Genomic DNA, 19,052 nt, shown 5'->3' on the forward strand with positions numbered 1-19,052 from the left:
CTACAGGTCCAGAAACACTCTGACAAAAAGACCTACAAAATCAGTTAAAAAGTTAAGACAGTGGATAATACTGTGCTTATATTAAAGTGATTGATAACTACTACTTAGTTGTTAAATATAGACAAAATATACACACACATATATAATATAAACAGAGCCATGTACTCCAAAGTCTTTGACTGTGTGGATCACAACAGACTGTGGAAAATTCTTCAGGAGATGGGAATACCAGACCACCTTACCTGCCTCCTGAGAAATCTGTATGCAGGTCAAGAAGCAACAGTTAGAACCAGACATGGAAAAACAGACTGGTTCTAAATTGGGAAAGGAGTACATCAATGCCGTATATTGTCACCTCGCTTATTTAACTTCAATGCAGAGTAGATCATGCGAAATGCTTGGCTGGATGAAGCACAAGCTGGAATCAAGATTGCTGACAGAAATATCAATGACCTCAAATATGCAGATGACACCACCCTTATGGAGGAAAGTGAAGAAGAACTAAAAAGCCTCTTGATGAAAGTGAAAGAGGAGAGTGAAAAAGCTGGCTTATAACTCAACATTCAGGGACTTCCCTGGTGGTAAAGCAGATAAGAATCAGTCTGCCAATTCAGGGGACACAAGTTCAATCCCTGGCCCAGGAAGATCCCACATCCCACAGAGCAACTAAGCCCAATAACTACTGAGCCCAGCTCTGGCCTGGGCTCTACCATGCTTCATAACAAGAGAAGCCACCATAATGAGAAACCCACACACTGCATTTAAGATCCAGCACAGCCAGAAATTAAAAAAAAAAAAAAAACCCTCAGCATTCAGAAAACTAAGATCACGGCATCTGGTCCCATCAATTCAAGGCAAATAGATGGGGAAACAGTGGAAACAATGACAGACTTTATTTTGGGGGGACTCCAAAATCACTGCAGATGGTGACTGCAACCATGAAATTAAAATATGCTTGCTCCTTGAAAGAAAAGCTATGACCAACCTAGACAGCATATTAAAAAGCAGAAACATTACTCTGCCAACAAAGATCTGTCTAGTCAAAGCTATGGTTTTTCCAGGAGTCACGTATGGATGTGAGAGTTGGACCATAGAGAAAACTGAGTGCTGAAGAATTGATGCTTTTGAATTGTGGTGTTGGAGAAGACTCTTGAGAGTTCCTTGGACTTCAAAGAGATCAAACCAGTCCATCCTAAAGGAGATCAGTCCTGAATATTCATTGGAAGAACTGATGCTAAAGCTGAAGTTCTGATATTTGGCTACCTGATGTGAAGAACTGACTCATTGGAAAAGACCCTGATGCTGGGAAAGATTGAAGGCAGGAAGAGAAGGGGATGACAGAGGTTGAGGTGGTTGGATGGCATCACCGACTTGATGGACATGAGTTTGAGCAAGCTCCAGAAGTTAGTGATGGACAGGGAAGCCTGGCGTGCTGTAATCCATGGGGTTGCAAAGAGCTGGATATGACTGTGTGACGGAACTGAACTGAAATTTAGTATGAGTAAAAAAGAAGAAAAAAAAAAAGTCAGCCTTTCCTCTCAGATACTAAAAAGGTAGCAATATAAACCGCCTTAACATTATTCAACATTTTTCTGGCATAAAGATACCAGACTAGATTATATTTAAAGGTCTCTCATGGCTCTGCTACTCTCTGAAATCTAAGGTATTATCAGAGATCTTAAAAAAAAAAAAGATTCAAATACTTCCTCATTCACAGCAGGGGAATTCACAGATTAAAAGGTTAGCAAAGCTAATGATTTTAGAATGGTATTTGGGGAAACATATGGGCCCGCAGGAGAAATATTCTGCAGTGAACGCGTTAAGGTTCTGCAAAGCTAGGAGGGGGGAGGTGTCTGCTTTCAAATGGCTTTCATCCAGAGCAGACAGCAAAATGGAGTTCAGCAGTATGATTCGCTAACACTCATCTTTCCAGTCAAGGTAATTATTTTCCATCTTCTTTTAAGAAAAGTGAGACAATATTCAAATAAATTCCTGTCTCCTATGACCCTGTTTGGGACATGTGTACAAATTTGGATTTTGACTTGAAAACCATTTTAAAGGTTTATGACTAGAAGAATAATTATTAGAGGGACTTCCCTAGTGGTCCAGTGGTTGGGACTCTGTGCTTCCACTGCAGGGAGCACAGGTTCAATCCCTGGTTGAGGAACTAGGACCCCAAATGCCTCATGGAGTGGCAAAAAAAAATTTACGTATACATTTTTTTTCTTATTCTGATTTGATAAAGCTTTTACCAAATCTGAATAAGAAAATTATTCAATATGAACTATGAATTTTTACAGTCTATGTTTTACTGCTTTTGTTCAGTTCAGTTTAGTCGATCAGCTGTGTTCAACTCTGCGACCCCATGGACTGCAGCACACCAGACTTCCCTGTACATCACCAACTCCCGGAGCTTGTCAAACTCATGTCCATCGAATTGGTGATGCCATCCAACCATCTCATCCTCTGTCGTCCCCTTCTCCTCCTCATGCTATTTCTGTTACAGAATTTGTCAACAGCAAAAGACAAAACAAAAACCTAAGATGATGATTATCTGTTTAACATCTAATCCAAGCATCACTGTTAAAAACAACTTATTTTACATGAAAATAAAAGTTTATACTGAGCTAAACAAAATAATGGATTTCCATTGAACATCTAAATCATCTAAAGCATTTCCAACTAAAATAAATATTAAATGGCATACATAAATGTGTCTACTTTTGGTTTTTTAATTTTTACAGAGACAAAAAATATTTAGGTCCATTAACAAATGTTTTATGCCACACTGAAAAATTTTATTATGAGGAAGCATTTATAAATGTATATATGGACATCCCTGGTGTCAAGTGGTTAAGAATCTGCCTGCCAATGCAGGGGATGAGAACGTGATCCCCAGTTCCGGACACCTGCCACAAGGCAACTAACCACTGAGCTTGCACTTTAGAGCCTGCAAGCTGCAACTACTGAAGACCATGCGCCCTAGAGCCTGCGCTCCACAACAAGAGAAGCTAGCACAGTAAGAAGCTCTTGCACTGCAACTAGAGAGAAAGCCTGCACACAGCAAAGAAGACCTAGCACAGCCACAAATAAACAAATAAAAATTATAAATGTGTTTGTAAGTTTGCTAATCTACTGCAGGATACTCATATTGATAAACAGTTCACAATTGTCTGCTAGTTTCTAGTTTTCACTGGGAAGCAAAGATTACAAACAGTAAAAGGCCAGAAAAAGAACTGAGAATACAAAATTAACCAAAGAGAAAGTGTCAAACATTTAGAGTAATAAGCACAAATTAACTGCACAAACTACGTGGACTGATACTGAGAAAATGAAGGCAAAGCAACAAGCACCCCTTTGGAAGCTAAGAAACAGTGGAATGCCCATGAAAGTGTTCTCCTACCACTGTGGGAGGATTTATTGCAATTTCCTCATTTTTTCAGACTGTGATTATGGGACATTGGTGAATTATGATTACCATGTATTTGAATATAAAATATATATATTATCTATATTTATCTGTATAGACAAATGGACACTATGTGTCTTTAACTTATCTATAATTTTTAGATTTATATTTATTATTTATAAAGAGAATAATTTCATAAAATGCAAACTAGAATACATGCATGACATATACTAAAAATAGGAAATACATGTCAGCTTATTACACTTTTATTTTAGTTACTTATTTGGTTTTATATATGTAAGTATGTGCTGGGCCACAAATGCACTTCATTTCTTACTGTGAAATCATCCAACTCATTTGAAGGTTGCTGTTCTTATGCCACAGTAAATTAAGCAACAAAAAGGGTCTACGTAGCCAGTTGAAAAGGCCAAAACAAGAACCACAACCCTTGCTGCCTTATACATACGCAGATGACAACTCAAGACTGTAGTCAGTCTCTGGTAGGCTCATACTTTGTTGCCTTGTCTTTTCAGACTTAGAGCCAAGCAGCAGTCCTTTAAAAGAACATCTTCCATTTCTTACAACTACTTGCAAGGCTAATGATCTCTGCTGGTAGCTTCTCAGATATTTGTAAATCTGCCATCAGTTTAGAAGTTGTTGTACCACCTTTCAAACTTTTATTCTTCCTACTCATATTAGAGCAACCCTTTCCAGCAATAACATGGGAATTCTGTGCCTCTCCCTGTTCTATCATTCCCAGTATAGCAGAGCCCTTTCAGAATGAAACTACACTGTAATTTCCAAAAAGCATATGGCTTATTTTAACTATATTATGTAGGAGTTTATAATCATTTAATGTAATGCATATTTACCTATGGGGCTTCCCAGGAGGCTCTAGTGGTAAAGAATCCACCTGCCAATGCAGATGTAAGAGACAGGGGTTCCATCCCTGGGTCAGGAAGATCCCTGGGTCAGGAAGAAAGGTATGACAACCCACTCCAGTATTCTTGCTTGGAGAATACCCTGGACAGAGGAGCGTGGTGGGCTAAAGTTCATATGATCACAAAGAGTCAGACACGACTGAAGCGACTTCACAAACAAATATAGGTAAATATGCTCTCCTCCAAGAATAAACCTGAAGTTACTCTGTAACAACTGCCTTGCATCATTTCTTCTCTAGATAAGCTTTATAAGTTTTTGTGAAGACAATATTTGAACTACTAAAACTGGATTTATGAGGGGAAAAAGATACTCTTAAAAATACAGATTGCTATAGAAGATCCCTTGCCAAAATCAATTTGGTTTTTGTGTGTGTGTGTGTGTAATGAAGTTTTATTAAAGTATAAAGGAGATAGAGAAAGCTTCTGACATAGGCATCAGAAGGGGGCAAAAGAGTACCCCCTTTGCTAGTGTTAGCAATGGAGTTATATACTCTCCAGTGAATCCAAAGAATGTCTGGAGGTTGCAAAGACCTTTCTTGCAGCTATGCAATCTTCTATAATTGCTTTTGAAATCTTTTTATTACTTGGGTAAAATGAATATTTAAATATTATTTCATAATTATCTGTGATCTATTTAGTTAAGTGAACCTTCTGATATTTTTGACAAACATTACCAAAATCAAATTCTAAACAAAGACTTTTTGACATTAGACTAACTGGCATTTTTCCAGAGGGGCCCTGGAGCATCTCAAAGGATCTGTTCTCTCTCCTTATAAAAAGAAAGACATTAGAGTAATTAGGTTTATTTGATATGTTAAATTACATGGGAAGCACTTTCAAATAAGAAATAATACTAAGCCTTCTTTACATTACATCTGCATTGATCAGCAATGCTTTTGCGGAAAGATTTTGATCAAAAGGGGTAAATGTGAACATAAATAAAGGAAACCTCATTTTAAATGGAGTCAGGAAGCCCTGAAGGAGGGACTCGCAGTACATGTAGCACCAGTTGCAGTCTGCATAACCAGCAGGGAGAAGGAAGATAAGAATCTTACTTTTCTTCTGGTATGAGAGAGGACATTTTAACACAGGTATTTCATCTCCTGCTTTTAAAAAAAGGAAGGCAGATCCCTCTCTGCCCCAGCAACTACACTCTAATCAGAACTTAGAGCCAGTGAGAAATGGCAGCAATCTTGAACTCTCATTCTTCTCCACGAAGTTTTCTTCAAACAGTCCCCCCTACAGTTTCCTCCTAAAAGCGAATAAAAGCACTCTCCTTTGTTCTCTGGATTTGCCTGACTCCCCATAAACTTGCCTGTCCCAAATTGTGATTCTCTTCTGTTCCTAAATATACCCATCTTGCTGGTTAAACAACTAACTGGTTGTTTTAAGAGTGACAATGTATATAAATGTAAAATCACAATGCTGTACACTTGAAAGTAATGTAACATTGTATGTTAATTACATTGTATGTACAAAAAAAGAAGAGTTTTACAAACCTAGTGCTTCCCTGGCGATTCAGTGGTTAAGAACTGTCCGCCAACGCTGGGGACATGAGTTTGATCCCTGGTCTGGGAAGATCGCACATTCCTCAGAGTGGCTGAGCCCAACTGCCAGTAATTACTGAGTCCCCCAACTCCCCAGATCCCGAAAGCCACAACTACTAAAGCCCTCACACCTTAGAGCCCGCAGTCCCCAAGAGAAGCCACCACAATGAAAAGTCTGTGGCCCGGAACTAGAGAGTAGCCTCCCATCACCTCAACTAGAGTAAGCCCATATACAGCAAGGATGACCACCGCCTCGCCCCAGCAAAAAAAAAAAACAAAAAACAACCAACTCTAGCCCAAGCAATCTCTACCTCCTCACATCTTTGATAATCAAACAATTTCCTCTCTCCCCAAGTTTCTGTCCTCACTTCTTCAATTCGGCTACCCAATTTGAAATGTGTCTTTAAATCTCCCGTTCTAAAAGGCCCTAGAGCTGTTTCATAAAGTTGGTTGGTTTCCGACTAAAAACGGGGCCTGCACTACCCTTTTAACAGCTCAGTTCTTCAGTGCTTAGGTGCTTACTCTTTAAATGACTGAAATACTATTTGGGGACTTTAGTTTAAAAGAACAAGTAAACCAAGTAAAACTATTCAATTTTTTCTAAACCTTGCTCCTCCACAAGATCAGGTAAATGCATTCTGTACTGCCATTTTAAAGAAACTGGGAAGAGAAAAACAAAACTCATTGACAAATGATGACAACGTGGAAATAATCAGCTGAGCTATCTGGACCAGAAGTTTCTGCATTTCATGGTGCTTCATCTTTTTTTTTTTTTTTTCTGGTGCTTCATCTTTAACACTGTGCAGACTTCTTAAATCTTAGGATTCGCCCAAAATAACGGCAATCGAGCCCTCATCCCCAAGTTGGTTTCTTCCAAACCTGCGCCCCACCCCCATCCTCACCCCCGCCCAGGCCCCGGCAGCCATGCGCCAAAGACTGCAGCACCGGAGCTCGCGGTCCGCAGGCGCGGCGGACCCCGCCCGGTACGGGCGACGCGGGGAGGTGGCTCGGGGCCAGGAGCCCGCCTCTGCGGCGGCTGAGCCGAGCGCCTAGTGGGTGCTCTCCGGCGGAGGAGGGGCCTGCGGCCCTGGCACCGCCTTTGCCTGCCCGCCCCTCCCCGGACCGCTACTTAAGTGGCTCCCGCACCACCCCCGCTCCAGTGCGTTACTTACCTCGACTCTTAGCTTGTCGGGGACGGTAACCGGGACCCGTGTCTACTCCTGTTGCCTGCGCCTGCTGACCCGTAGCCACCATGGTGAGTGGACCGTCGACTTCGCTAGGGAAAACGGGGGAAAACGAACCGGGGGAGCGCCAAGGGCTTCTAGCTGGAGAGGGCTGGCCCCATCGCTGTCCACTGGGAGGGCGAAGAGCGAGGCGGGAGCCGAGGGTGAGAGTAGATAGACCTCGATTTATGGAGAAAGGCTGGGGCCCAGGAGGAAGGGCGCCACCGCCTTTTCTTCTGGGACTGTGGAATAGGATGGCGGGACACTGCTTCTCCTTCACCATGGTTGGCGCTCTCATTTAGTCCTAGCTTCTGGGTTCGGCGCCCCCAAGACCCTGCAGTCTTTTCCCGCGCATTCCCATCCCCCCCTTAGATTCTCCCCAGCCTTTAGCGAGCGCGCGCGCGCGCGCGGGCTCTCCCCTCCCTCACTTCCTCCTCAGCACGAAAACCGGAGGCGGGAAGGAACTGCGCACGCGCGACCGTTACCTTCCCGCCTGGGAGTGGCCGGGAGCCCGCCACTGCAGCAGGCGCATGCGCGCTTGGGCGCTGCAGGTCCATGACTGGAGGGCCTATCTCCTGTTACCCTGGGTTCTCGTTTAAAAAATAAAGAGTAAGGTGAATGTGGAGAAGGACTCCTTATCGATGTGCTGCACTGCACCAATATCTTAGGACAACTAACTTTCAGCAGCCTGTAGAGGCCATCTGTCTCTTCCTGCCCTCCGCTGTGTTAGGAGTGCGTGTGGGAACAGGTGGTGGCGGTGGGGGGTTTTGAGGGAATAGAAATCGGATCTGGGTCTCCGATAATCCCCTGCTGCGTCGTGACAGATATGGAGGTACTGAACTGAGCTTCCCGCCTGCACGAAGCGAAGATGGTTGGCCATGGCTGAGCTTCTGCAGACGTGGCTTTTAAGAGCTTCTGCAGCTGCGCGACTCCGCGAACCGCAGAGGGGCGCGGGCGCGCGCGCCCTGAATTGCTCATTCATCCTTTGCCGCAGAGCCCCACCCCTCGTCCCTGCGGCCAGGCATTTCCTCTGCACTGCTCTGGCCACGTGCTTCCTGTGCTGGGAGCTGCCCGGAAATCTGGCCACCTACTCTAAAATGGCATTCTGGGCCCTGGGCGCTAGATGGATGACCTCGTCTTTATCTTGATCCTCAAAGGAGGAAGCAATGACTAAGCTCTCCTCTTGGTCTAAAAAGAGGCCTTCCGGATTTACACGGTGAAAGGAAATTAATTAAAAGCAATGTACATCAGAAGTATAGCCCACCTACCCTAGATTTTTTTAAAAAGCATTCCATTTTAAAAGGAAATTTAAGATTAGGTTTCCGTAAACATTTAGCATTTTTGTTAAATGTCTTGTGGGTTTTGTGTGTGTGTGTTAATGTATTTTTTTTTTCTCTCTCCCACAGCGTGAGTGCATCTCCATCCACGTTGGCCAGGCTGGTGTCCAGATCGGCAATGCCTGCTGGGAGCTCTACTGTCTGGAACATGGCATCCAGCCTGATGGCCAGATGCCAAGTGATAAGACTATTGGGGGAGGAGACGACTCCTTCAACACCTTCTTCAGTGAGACAGGTGCTGGCAAGCATGTGCCCAGGGCAGTGTTTGTAGACCTGGAACCCACAGTCATTGGTGAGTTGGCTTCAGTAGCTTCAATGAGAATCCTGGGGGGCTGGGACAGGAGGTGTGTCCTGTGGGCCCCACTGATACACTGGGGTGGAGCAGACCTATGTGAGTTGTTAGTGATGGGTGGCTGCTTCATTTTCCTTTTCCAGATGAGGTGCGCACTGGCACCTATCGCCAGCTCTTCCACCCTGAGCAGCTCATCACAGGCAAAGAAGATGCCGCCAATAACTATGCCCGAGGTCACTACACCATTGGCAAGGAGATCATTGACCTCGTCTTAGACCGAATTCGGAAACTGGTATGTTTATTCTCAAGAATAAAGTAAATTGATGAGCCTAGGGGAGATGTTTGAAATATACTCCTTTTTTTTCCCCCAAACACAATTAAAATGTAATAGAGTGAGGTTAATTGTTCCTTCATAGTTTTTTTGAAAGTTCAATAAAATATGGACTATTTGATGTAATTTTATAAATACTCATGAAGATATTTTTGATAAAATGCTGAGTAATTTAGGGAAGGTCTACATTTTTTTAAGCATTTTTTGTCAAAATACAATCTTAAATTTTTGGAATTAATACGAAAAGTGAAAGTCTTTACTATGATATCACAAAGAGCAATATAACTATGTTTTCTCTATTCCCCTTTTTTAACAGGCTGACCAGTGCACAGGTCTTCAGGGCTTCCTGGTTTTCCACAGCTTTGGTGGGGGAACTGGTTCTGGGTTCACCTCCCTGCTGATGGAACGTCTCTCTGTCGATTATGGCAAGAAGTCCAAGCTGGAGTTCTCCATTTACCCAGCCCCCCAGGTTTCCACAGCTGTCGTTGAGCCCTACAACTCCATCCTCACCACCCACACCACCCTGGAGCACTCTGATTGTGCCTTCATGGTAGACAATGAGGCCATCTATGACATCTGTCGTAGAAACCTCGACATTGAGCGCCCAACCTACACAAATCTTAACCGCCTTATTAGCCAGATAGTGTCCTCCATCACTGCTTCCCTGAGGTTTGATGGAGCCCTGAATGTGGATCTGACAGAGTTCCAGACCAACCTGGTGCCCTATCCCCGAATCCACTTCCCTCTGGCCACATATGCCCCTGTCATCTCTGCTGAGAAAGCCTACCATGAACAGCTCTCTGTAGCAGAGATCACCAATGCTTGCTTTGAGCCAGCCAACCAGATGGTGAAATGTGACCCTCGCCATGGTAAATACATGGCCTGCTGCCTGTTGTACCGTGGTGATGTGGTTCCCAAAGATGTCAATGCTGCCATTGCCACCATCAAGACCAAGCGCAGCATCCAGTTTGTGGACTGGTGCCCCACTGGCTTCAAGGTTGGCATTAATTACCAGCCTCCCACTGTGGTACCTGGTGGAGACCTGGCCAAAGTCCAGCGAGCTGTGTGCATGCTGAGTAACACCACAGCCATCGCTGAGGCCTGGGCTCGCCTGGACCACAAGTTTGACCTGATGTATGCCAAGCGTGCCTTTGTTCACTGGTACGTGGGTGAGGGCATGGAGGAAGGAGAGTTTTCTGAGGCCCGTGAGGACATGGCTGCCCTTGAGAAGGATTATGAGGAGGTTGGTGTGGATTCTGTTGAGGGAGAGGGAGAGGAAGAAGGAGAGGAATACTAATTACCATTCCTTTGAGCCCTGCAGCATGTCATACTCAGCTTCAGCACTAGCTGACAGGCATAAAAACTTTCTGACGAGATTGTCTTCGCTTTCAACAGTGATCATGTATTGCTTTTCCATGTGTGTCTGTAACACTTATGTCCAGTCTCAAAAGTAAAGATTTTAAGAAAGAAAATAGAGTTCTGTGCTTCTTCTAATTTGGTTTCTCCAAGAAGTACTTTTCACTCCTACACCTAAAAGCCTGCCACTGGAAGTAATATCAAGGATTTTGCTCTAGGTATCTCCGGGAGGAAGGTGTACTTGAAGGTAAAGCAGAAGAGCTGTCCTCTGAAATGTCTGTTAACATCATTTCAACCAGTATTTTGTTGAAATCTAGCTCAGAGGCCTTGGAAAGATGCAAATTTCAGATAGTGATTTTGGTACTCTAGTTTTTGAGGTTATAAGGTAATTATAAGTTAGGTTTGGGAAAGTTTTTAATATCCTACAACTATGCTGTGTAAAGAGGCCTGCTAACCCATCAGAATCAATGACTTTAGAACAGGTAAACATTTGGTTGGGGGAATATTTGAGCAGAAAGATGTTAAAAACTTTCCTACCCTGTAATGATGGAAGGAGGGAAGTTGTGGGATCAGAATTCCTGCTGACCAACAAAACTAATGGAATAATTGAAGAGTAAGCCTTAACACCTGTGGAAGAGCAGCTGCTTTACAAGGGATGAAATGGCAACACTTGCAAAGGTTAGGACAAAGCTACAATTCTTAGCACTGGGCATAGTTTACATTCTTCCCAATATATAGTGTGACTACATCTAAAGCCCACTGTAAAAGAGGTTAAATCCTCTGCCTAGAGAAAATGCATTTAAAAAGTTCAGGAAGCACATGGATTATAAAGGTCTGAAAAGTTGAGAATAGAGGTGAGAAAAATTTTGCCAGGTCTTTCCCTAGTCAGTATATCCTGTAAACCTAGAGAATGTTAATAGTTCTCAACTGATAAATCCACAGACATGTCAGAGAGCTCTGTTGGGAGGCACTACAGGCCAAGCGCAGCAACCCATACTGTAGCCAGAAACCACAGGCCCCAGGGGAAGGCAGATAGAGGCCTATATAGCACGGATGGGAACACTAATGAATTAGTGCCCAGATAAAGGTAGGACTTCGCCGTACTATTGAACTTGCAGGGAGGCCGTCTTTAGAGCTGACTGAAGACACCTTTGAAAGCTCTCTTGCCATACAAGAGAGGAAGTTACGCTGGAGCCTGGGAAATCAAGCCAATGCAGAGGAGCTTTTCGGGGGAAGAGCACACTGGTGTGCCATGTTGCTTTTTGAGTCCTGAGGCATAAAGCAGGGACAGGATGTTTTGTTTGGGGGGTGTGTGTGGATGTTTGTATTTTTAAGAAAAGATATGTAATAAAGAGTTATGACAGTTTGGGTGATGGGTACATAGGTATTTGCAATGCCATTATCTATTGCCCTAAAACTTAATAATATGTATATGAAACATTTAATATATGTATATGTGGCTTAATATATGCACATTAAAAAATATATTTGTATGACCTCGTGCAGTTTCTGAGGGTCAAGAATTCAGGAGCACCTTGGCTGAATGGTTCTGACTCAGGATTTCTCAAGGTTTCAGTAAAGATGTTGACTGAGGATGCAGTTATTGGAATGCTTGATTTTATTTTTTTTTAATTTTAATTAGAGGCTAGTTACTTTACAATATTGTGGTGGGTTTTGCCATACATTCACATGAATCAGCCATAGGTGTACCTGTGTTCCCCATCCTGACCCTCCCTCCTTCCTCCATCTCTAGAATGCTCGATTTTTAGCTGGAGGATTCACTTCCAAGGGGGATCATTCACATGCCTGGCAAGTTAGTGCTGGTTGTTGGCAGGTAGCCTTTGCTCTTCACCACAGGGACTTCGCCATAGGACTGCTTCAGTGTCTTCACGACATGAGGGTAGTCTTCCCCCAGAGAGAGTGATCCAGGACAAGGCAAGTTGAAAACCACAATATCTTGAAACTAACACTCTCATTTCTATAATATCCTATTGGTTACACGTCAGTCCTATTCAGTGTGGGAGGAAACTACACAACAGTAGGAGACGTGTGTTGTTGGGATTTATGTACAAAACCCAGAAGGATACCAATTTTATTACCTTTTTCCCCTGTATACTTGGAATATTTCATCTTTTAAAAGGGAAAAAAACCTGTAGTTTAGAGAGAAGGAGTTTTCCATTTTCTATAGTTCCAATTCGAATTTCAGTGTCTTTGGTTGCCTTTTAAGCAATCCTTTGGTGGCTCAGACAGTGAAGAATCCTTCAGCAATGCAGGAGACCTGGGTTTGTTTGATCCCTGAGTTAGGAAGATCCCCTGAAAGAGGGCATGGCAACCCACTCCAGCATTCTTAGCTGGAGAATCCCCAAGGACAAAGGAGCCTGGCAGGCTCATGGGGTCTCAAATTTGGACATGACTGAGCAATTAACACATTTGGTTGCCCTTTATAAACCACCTTCTATTTACATTCCTCCTAAACTATCCCATCTCCCTTATACCCTAGTTATTTGGTTGCTGCTCAAATTCAATATTTCCTTCTGTCCCCTCTGTTCCCAATCATCATATAAATCAAGATGATGACTAGTAGGTACTAGTAGTCAAAGCCTTTGGTAAAGTGAGATACTAAGTGTGGGACACGGGGGTGGGAGGTGGGAAATGGCTATAATGAAATGTTGAGGCAACCAGGAAATTCCATCAAGCATCCCTTTGTGTGGGGGGGTGGGGGTGGAGGTAGGGCATGCCTGTGGGTCTTATTATCTACATCTCTGTCCCAACAGCAATCACAGTAATGTTTATGGCCCACACAGTGCTTTAATGGAAGTAAAAATAAACAATGATTATTTATTTCCCTCTTAGGCCAGATTCTTTATTGGTTCTCTTTTATATAAACAGTAAACTCTAAGGTTTTGTAAAATGCATTCACTCTCCTTTCAGGCCAAGTCTCTTTTAGCACCTCCTGAGAAATTGTACCTCAGGGTAGAGAGGGCTTGGAAACTGACTGGTTGAGACACTTCTTGTTCTGTTACTAGTCAGGGGCTCTGAATCTTCTGAGCCTATTTCCTTTTTTCACCAGAGAGTTCCATCCTATCTTTCTCCAGGTGTCTTTTGGGAGTTGAGGGTGGCAAATAGCGCACTCAAATCTGAAAGGACTTGTAAGTTTCTAGTTGTGTGTCCGAACTTGGGAAGTAAGAAACAGGCGAAGCAGTGCTCCTCAGGACTTGACAGCCCTCCTCAGCAGGACACCAGAGCTACTGTCCAGGAAGACTGAGCCATTTATTTAGAAAATAAATAGAAATAAATAAAACACAAGAAGGGTTTACTTAGAGATGGTGAGGATGATAATACAGATAATCATGATTATTAACCTTAACCACAACACCTTCAATTTACACCCACTCATCTTTTTAAAAAAATTTTTTTACACATCATTTTATTTTTAAAAATTATTTATTTTTGGCTGTGCTGTGTCTTAGTTGTGACAACCGGGGGCTACTCTTTGTTGTGGCATGTGGGTTTCTCATTGCAGTGGTTTCTCTTGTTATGGAGCCCCAACTCCAGGGCACGTGAGCTTCAGTAGTTGTGGCTCGCGGGCTCTAGAGCAAAGGTTCAGTAGTTGAGGCACACAAAGCAGTTGCCCCATCGTGTACGAAATCCTCCCAGCCCAGGGATCGAACCCCTGTGTCCTCCGCATTGGCAGGTAACCACTGGACCACCAAGAAGTCCTATATCTATCCACTTTTAAAAGAATGTTAAAGGTGAAGTGCCTTCACAACTTAGCATTCTTAACTTCATTGAGTTGACCTTAAAATGGGAGAAGCCCACTTCTTTGTTTTTTACAGAGGACAGATTTAAATGGCAGGAAAAAAGGGAAGTCATACCACAGCCCTGTGTCCTGCCTTGCAGGATCAGATGTCTTAAATATTGCCTGCAAAAAGGCCACAAGAAATAGGGATCTTTTAGCCTTATGGAGGACCAGGGCTATGATTTAGGGACGTGCTCAGATTAAGAGGTTTGAGGGAGGGAAGAGGGAGAGAGATGCCATTTCCCTCTCTCAATCCCATCAAATTCCTGGCAAATTCCTTAATGCCCTGCAGATGGCACCACTGACAAGGAGTTCTCTGCTCAGAGGAGTCAAGCTCAGATTTGTGAACTCTGCCCTCCCTGTCATCTTGAAGCTGAGCCTAAAAGATACACCACAAAGAGGAAGTGACTGATCTGGCATACCTGGCATTTATGGGCTTGTCATTTCTTGTCTTGTCCATTCCTGGAGACAGCTGAGCCTCCTTCTAAGCCACTGTGAGTCAGTTAGCCACAGAAAACCCCACACTCCGAGTTCTTGACTTCATCTCCAGCCTCTAGGGTACTTCCCAGTGTGGAATGAGTTTAAATATATGGCTTTGTGGTCAACATGTAGTAATGGAGGAGGCATGCTGCCTGATCAATCTGAACTCAATACTGATACAAAGTTAATAACATGATGTGGGCATCATCATATAGATACAGATATCATTGTGTTGCAAGTGCCATCTTCTGCTCTCTGCCAAAATGAATACCCTACCCCATCCATCCATCCCTCAGCTGACCAGCTCATCTCCCAACTGACAGCCTGCTATGTGTTACTGTGTCCAACAGTGATGGATCAAGCTCATCACCGCATTCCCACTTTTGGCCTTCAAACAGTCTTCTCTCAGCCTATAATACCTTTTACAACCATAATTGATCCTACCACCTTTGCCTTGTTAACTCATTCTGTCTTCCTTTGATGATAAAAACCCAAGTGTCATCTATTCAAGGCCTTGAAGTTTAGGTCAGACGCGATCAGATTCTCCATTAGATATTTTCATAGTGTGAGAATTAACCTTGGAGCAGAGATTTAGACTTTCAACTCTGCAAACTAGAGGTAACTGTCCCTCTACTGCTTTCCTCTTTTCCCTGGGCTCAAAGATCTAAAATGCCTCAGGAAGACACTCTAGGGTGGACAGTGACATCAAATGGAGGTAGAAGGGAAAGCTGCTGTTCTGTTCTAAAGATTCCTCATAAATAAGATCTTTCAGCCTCTCTCTGGCCCAGTTCTAATGTCTCATGGTACAGGCATGTAGGAACTTCTACTGGCTCATGTTGATCAAATGCATGCACACGTGCCATGAATCAAGCTGTGACCCAGCTGCCATAACCGGCTGATGTCACCTTAGGCACTCCTTCTATACAACAGTGTGGAAAGCCAAGCAAGGGAGCATTCCCACCAGCCTCTTCACTGATCACCCTTCTTTGCAAATTGCTACCCAGTTCTGGGCACCTCAAGAAGGATATGGACAGACCAGAGAGCTTCCTCCAAGGGGCAAGTAGAATGGGATGCCATACTGGGTAAAGCAACTTGGAGAACTAAGGATGCTTAAATTACAAGAGAAACCCATGAAGAGCTGCTGTCCAGAAATGGCAGGAACCCAGAGAGAACAGTAAAGAATGAAGAAAAACACTGCAGGGGTTTTGGCAGTGTTCAGTGGCTAAGACTCCATGATCCCAATGCAGGAGACCCAGGTTCGATCCTTGGTCAGGGAACTAGATTCCACATGCCACAGCTAAAGATCCCATATGCTGCAACTAAGTCCTGACACAGTCAAATAAATATTTTAAACAGCAAACAAAACCAACCACAAAATAAAAACATCACAGCTCACTTTGTAACAATTAGCTAGGACCAACAATGGACCATAGTGCCATCCATGTCATGAAGGACAAACAGGTAGAACTCAAGACTTCTAAGATTATTCTCCATTCCCAGAGACTAGGATTTCACAAATTTTCCTGGTGTCTCAAGCCAATCTTTATGACTATTCTCTCACATATTTTTGGAGAGGGCAGAGATAGGTAGGGACAAAGGAACAGAATCTATCAAAACACGCTTTTTGTAAACCTTTTCCCTCACCCTTGCCAGCAACAATAAAAGTTTTCAGACCCAGAGAGGTCTTGCCTAATGGGAACCCCTGTTTTTCTGACCTCCCTAGCACCCTAGACAAGAGGGCAATTCCAAAGTTGCTGGTCTATTTCTAGGAACCGGTCCAAATTCCACCAGAGATAAGGAAGGAGGTTTATAGCCTGTCTTAATTTTGATTGGTCTAACAAAATACCACAAATCAGATAGTGTGATAGTGTAAACAATAAATGTTTATTTCTCAAAGATTTGGAGACTGATAAATCCAAGACCAAGGTGCTAGCAGATTCAGAGTCAAGAGAGTGCCTTCTTAACTGGTTTGCAGATGGCTGGCCATCTTTTGCTGAGTCCTCTTGTGGAGAAGAGAAAAAACAACTATTTCCTTCCTCTTCTTAGAAAGATGATAAATCCTGGGACTTCCCTGGTGCTGCGGTAGTTAAGACTCTACACTCGGGAGCGGGGATTGGGATGGGGAATACGTGTAACTCTATGGCTGATTCATATCAATGTATGACAAAACCCACTGGGGGGAAAAAAAATCTAGCTGCTATTGTGGAAAAAAAAAAAAAAAAAAGACTCTACACTCCCAGTGCAGGGGACATGGGTTGCATCCCTGGTGGTGGGATTCTGCATAGGGCATGGAGCTACCAAAAAGAAAAAAAAAAAAAAAAGATAATAATCCCATCAGGAGGGTTGTACTTCTTGACCTCATCTGAACCTAATTACCTCCCAAAGTTCCCACCTTTTAATACATCATGCTGAGGGTTAGAGTTTTAACATGCATTTTAGGGGTACATATTCAGTCCATGGTAGTCAGAGTGAACAGGAATTTTTCTGTAAATACTGTGTTTTCTGTGGGAAAATTAGGACATGTAGATAAGCAATGAGAAAGTGAAAATAACCTATAATCTGAAAGAAAAGCTTTTGAAACTTTCATTTAAAGAAAAGAGCAACTTTTTCTCATGTCCCTCTCTGCCCTCTCCCACCCCAGTCACCTCTGGGACTGGTGGCCCTAGGTCTTCCGTCTGCTCCTCTCAAAGTGCTATTCAGCAATAAATCTTTATCATTTGGAAGCTCAAAGATAGCCCCACAAGAAGGAGCAGAACAGTGAGCCCTTTATTTTATTTATCCATCTAAATACTTATTTCTGTATTTATTTAGTTAGTTATTTGGCTGTGTTGGGTCTTAGTTGTGGCGTTTGGGCTCTAGAGAAGGCAGGTTCTAGTTGTGACTCGAGGACTTAGTTGCACTGTGGCATGTGGAATCTTAGTTCCCTGATCAGAGATTGAACCCATCTCCCAGCATTGGAAGGTGGATTCCTAATCACTGGATCACCAGGGAAGTCCCCAGTGAGCCCTTTAAATAAGCTGGAAGGTACCAAGGTTCTTGAGGATACTGAAGTTCAAACTTTAGCAGTCTATTACCCTACGTATCTAAGCAATATAGTAATGAAGGGAGTACAGAAGTAGGGGGAATGTATTTATTAAAAGACAACAGCAGAATATCGGGGGAAAAGGAGGTTTTGGAGTCAGAGAGGCCAAGTTACACCACTTACTATTGTAAGTCTTTGTACAAGTTACTTAATCTCTTTGAATTGATTCCTCATCTATAAATAAATAAATAAAGTCTATTTTGTAAGGTCCTTGTGACACCCAATTAACTAATCTTTGTAAAGTATCTGTTAATCTTTAGCATTTAGTGGAGGCTCAGTCTGGATTAGTTCCCTTCCCAGTGTTGCCTGAGGACACTGAAATTTACTCTCCACAGTCCAGGTGGCCCCTCCCCTACTAAGAATAGGTAACTAATCTCCTGGGCAGATCAGATCCACAAACATTGTGTTTATTGTGAGAACTACACTGGGTTAAGAACTGGGGTTGAAATGAAAGGGGTGAATTAGAAGCCAAATACAGGTTTCCAACCCTCTAAGGAGAGAGGAAAGGAGAAAAGACACAAATGGAGGTAAAGTTAAACAATACAAAAGATTTAAATAACAGCTCAAGGTAATGAATGTTCCAAGACAGGGCATATATGTCTAATTGGTCACTGAACTATACAACTGGGTGCTGCTTTGGGAGCCTAAAGAGGGTGGAAATCCCTTCAAGAAAAGATGGAAGAAAAGATAGTTGGGTTGAGCCTTGGAAGAAGATAGGATATGGACAAAGGGAGATTTGGTAAGTTTAAGAAGCAAATGTGTAGTGTCTTTTTGCATAGTGTTCTGAGTGATAAGTCAGTAAACAGAGATGCTTTTGCTAATTCTAAACATAGGCAATGGAAAGAAATTTATTATGCTTCCAACAAATTTGTAAACAAGGGCTCAAGGACCTGAATGCAAATAAATTCGATTACGACTTTCTCAAAGGAAGTCTTCTAGGTTATTTTTCTCAGTTCTAAGCTCATTTGTCTTGAACTATGCACTTTCCAGTTTGTTTATTGATATTTTGCCTCTTAAAAATTTACTTCAAAAAAAAAATTTACTTCAGTTGTATATTTTGGATGATGATAAATCCTTAAGCAGGATCTATGTTAGGCAGTTGCTAAAAGAATCACATGTAACAGTTTGTGATTTGGGTGATGTCACTGTACTGTGTAAACTGTAAAGGGCAGTGAACATTAGATTCATAAATTTGGAAGCAATATTAAGGGTCTTCTAGTTTGGCAAGTGAGATCAAGTGTAACCCAGGATGACA

The 19,052-nt window shown here is 42.8% G+C and overlaps 1 protein-coding gene across 1 annotated transcript; it reads left to right on the forward strand.

Annotated features, from left to right (window-relative positions):
- Positions 1–7,005: 7,005 nt before the first annotated feature.
- On the forward strand, positions 7,006–10,552 carry LOC136167164 (tubulin alpha-1B chain). The gene is made up of 4 exons (XM_065934499.1): positions 7,006–7,152; positions 8,527–8,749; positions 8,893–9,041; positions 9,397–10,552. Exons 1-4 carry the CDS (start codon positions 7,150–7,152, stop codon positions 10,375–10,377), a joined length of 1,356 nt encoding a protein of 451 aa, XP_065790571.1. The 5' UTR covers positions 7,006–7,149; the 3' UTR covers positions 10,378–10,552.
- Positions 10,553–19,052: the final 8,500 nt, after the last annotated feature.

Source organism: Muntiacus reevesi, chromosome 4, assembly GCF_963930625.1.
Source record: "Muntiacus reevesi chromosome 4, mMunRee1.1, whole genome shotgun sequence".
Lineage (NCBI taxonomy): Eukaryota > Metazoa > Chordata > Mammalia > Artiodactyla > Cervidae > Muntiacus > Muntiacus reevesi.

Coding starts and splice junctions, on each gene's coding strand:
- LOC136167164 (XM_065934499.1), top strand. Junction 8,750..8,892: donor CCTGGAACCCACAGTCATTG/GTGAGTTGGCTT, acceptor TTCCTTTTCCAG/ATGAGGTGCGCACTGGCACC. Junction 9,042..9,396: donor TAGACCGAATTCGGAAACTG/GTATGTTTATTC, acceptor CTTTTTTAACAG/GCTGACCAGTGCACAGGTCT.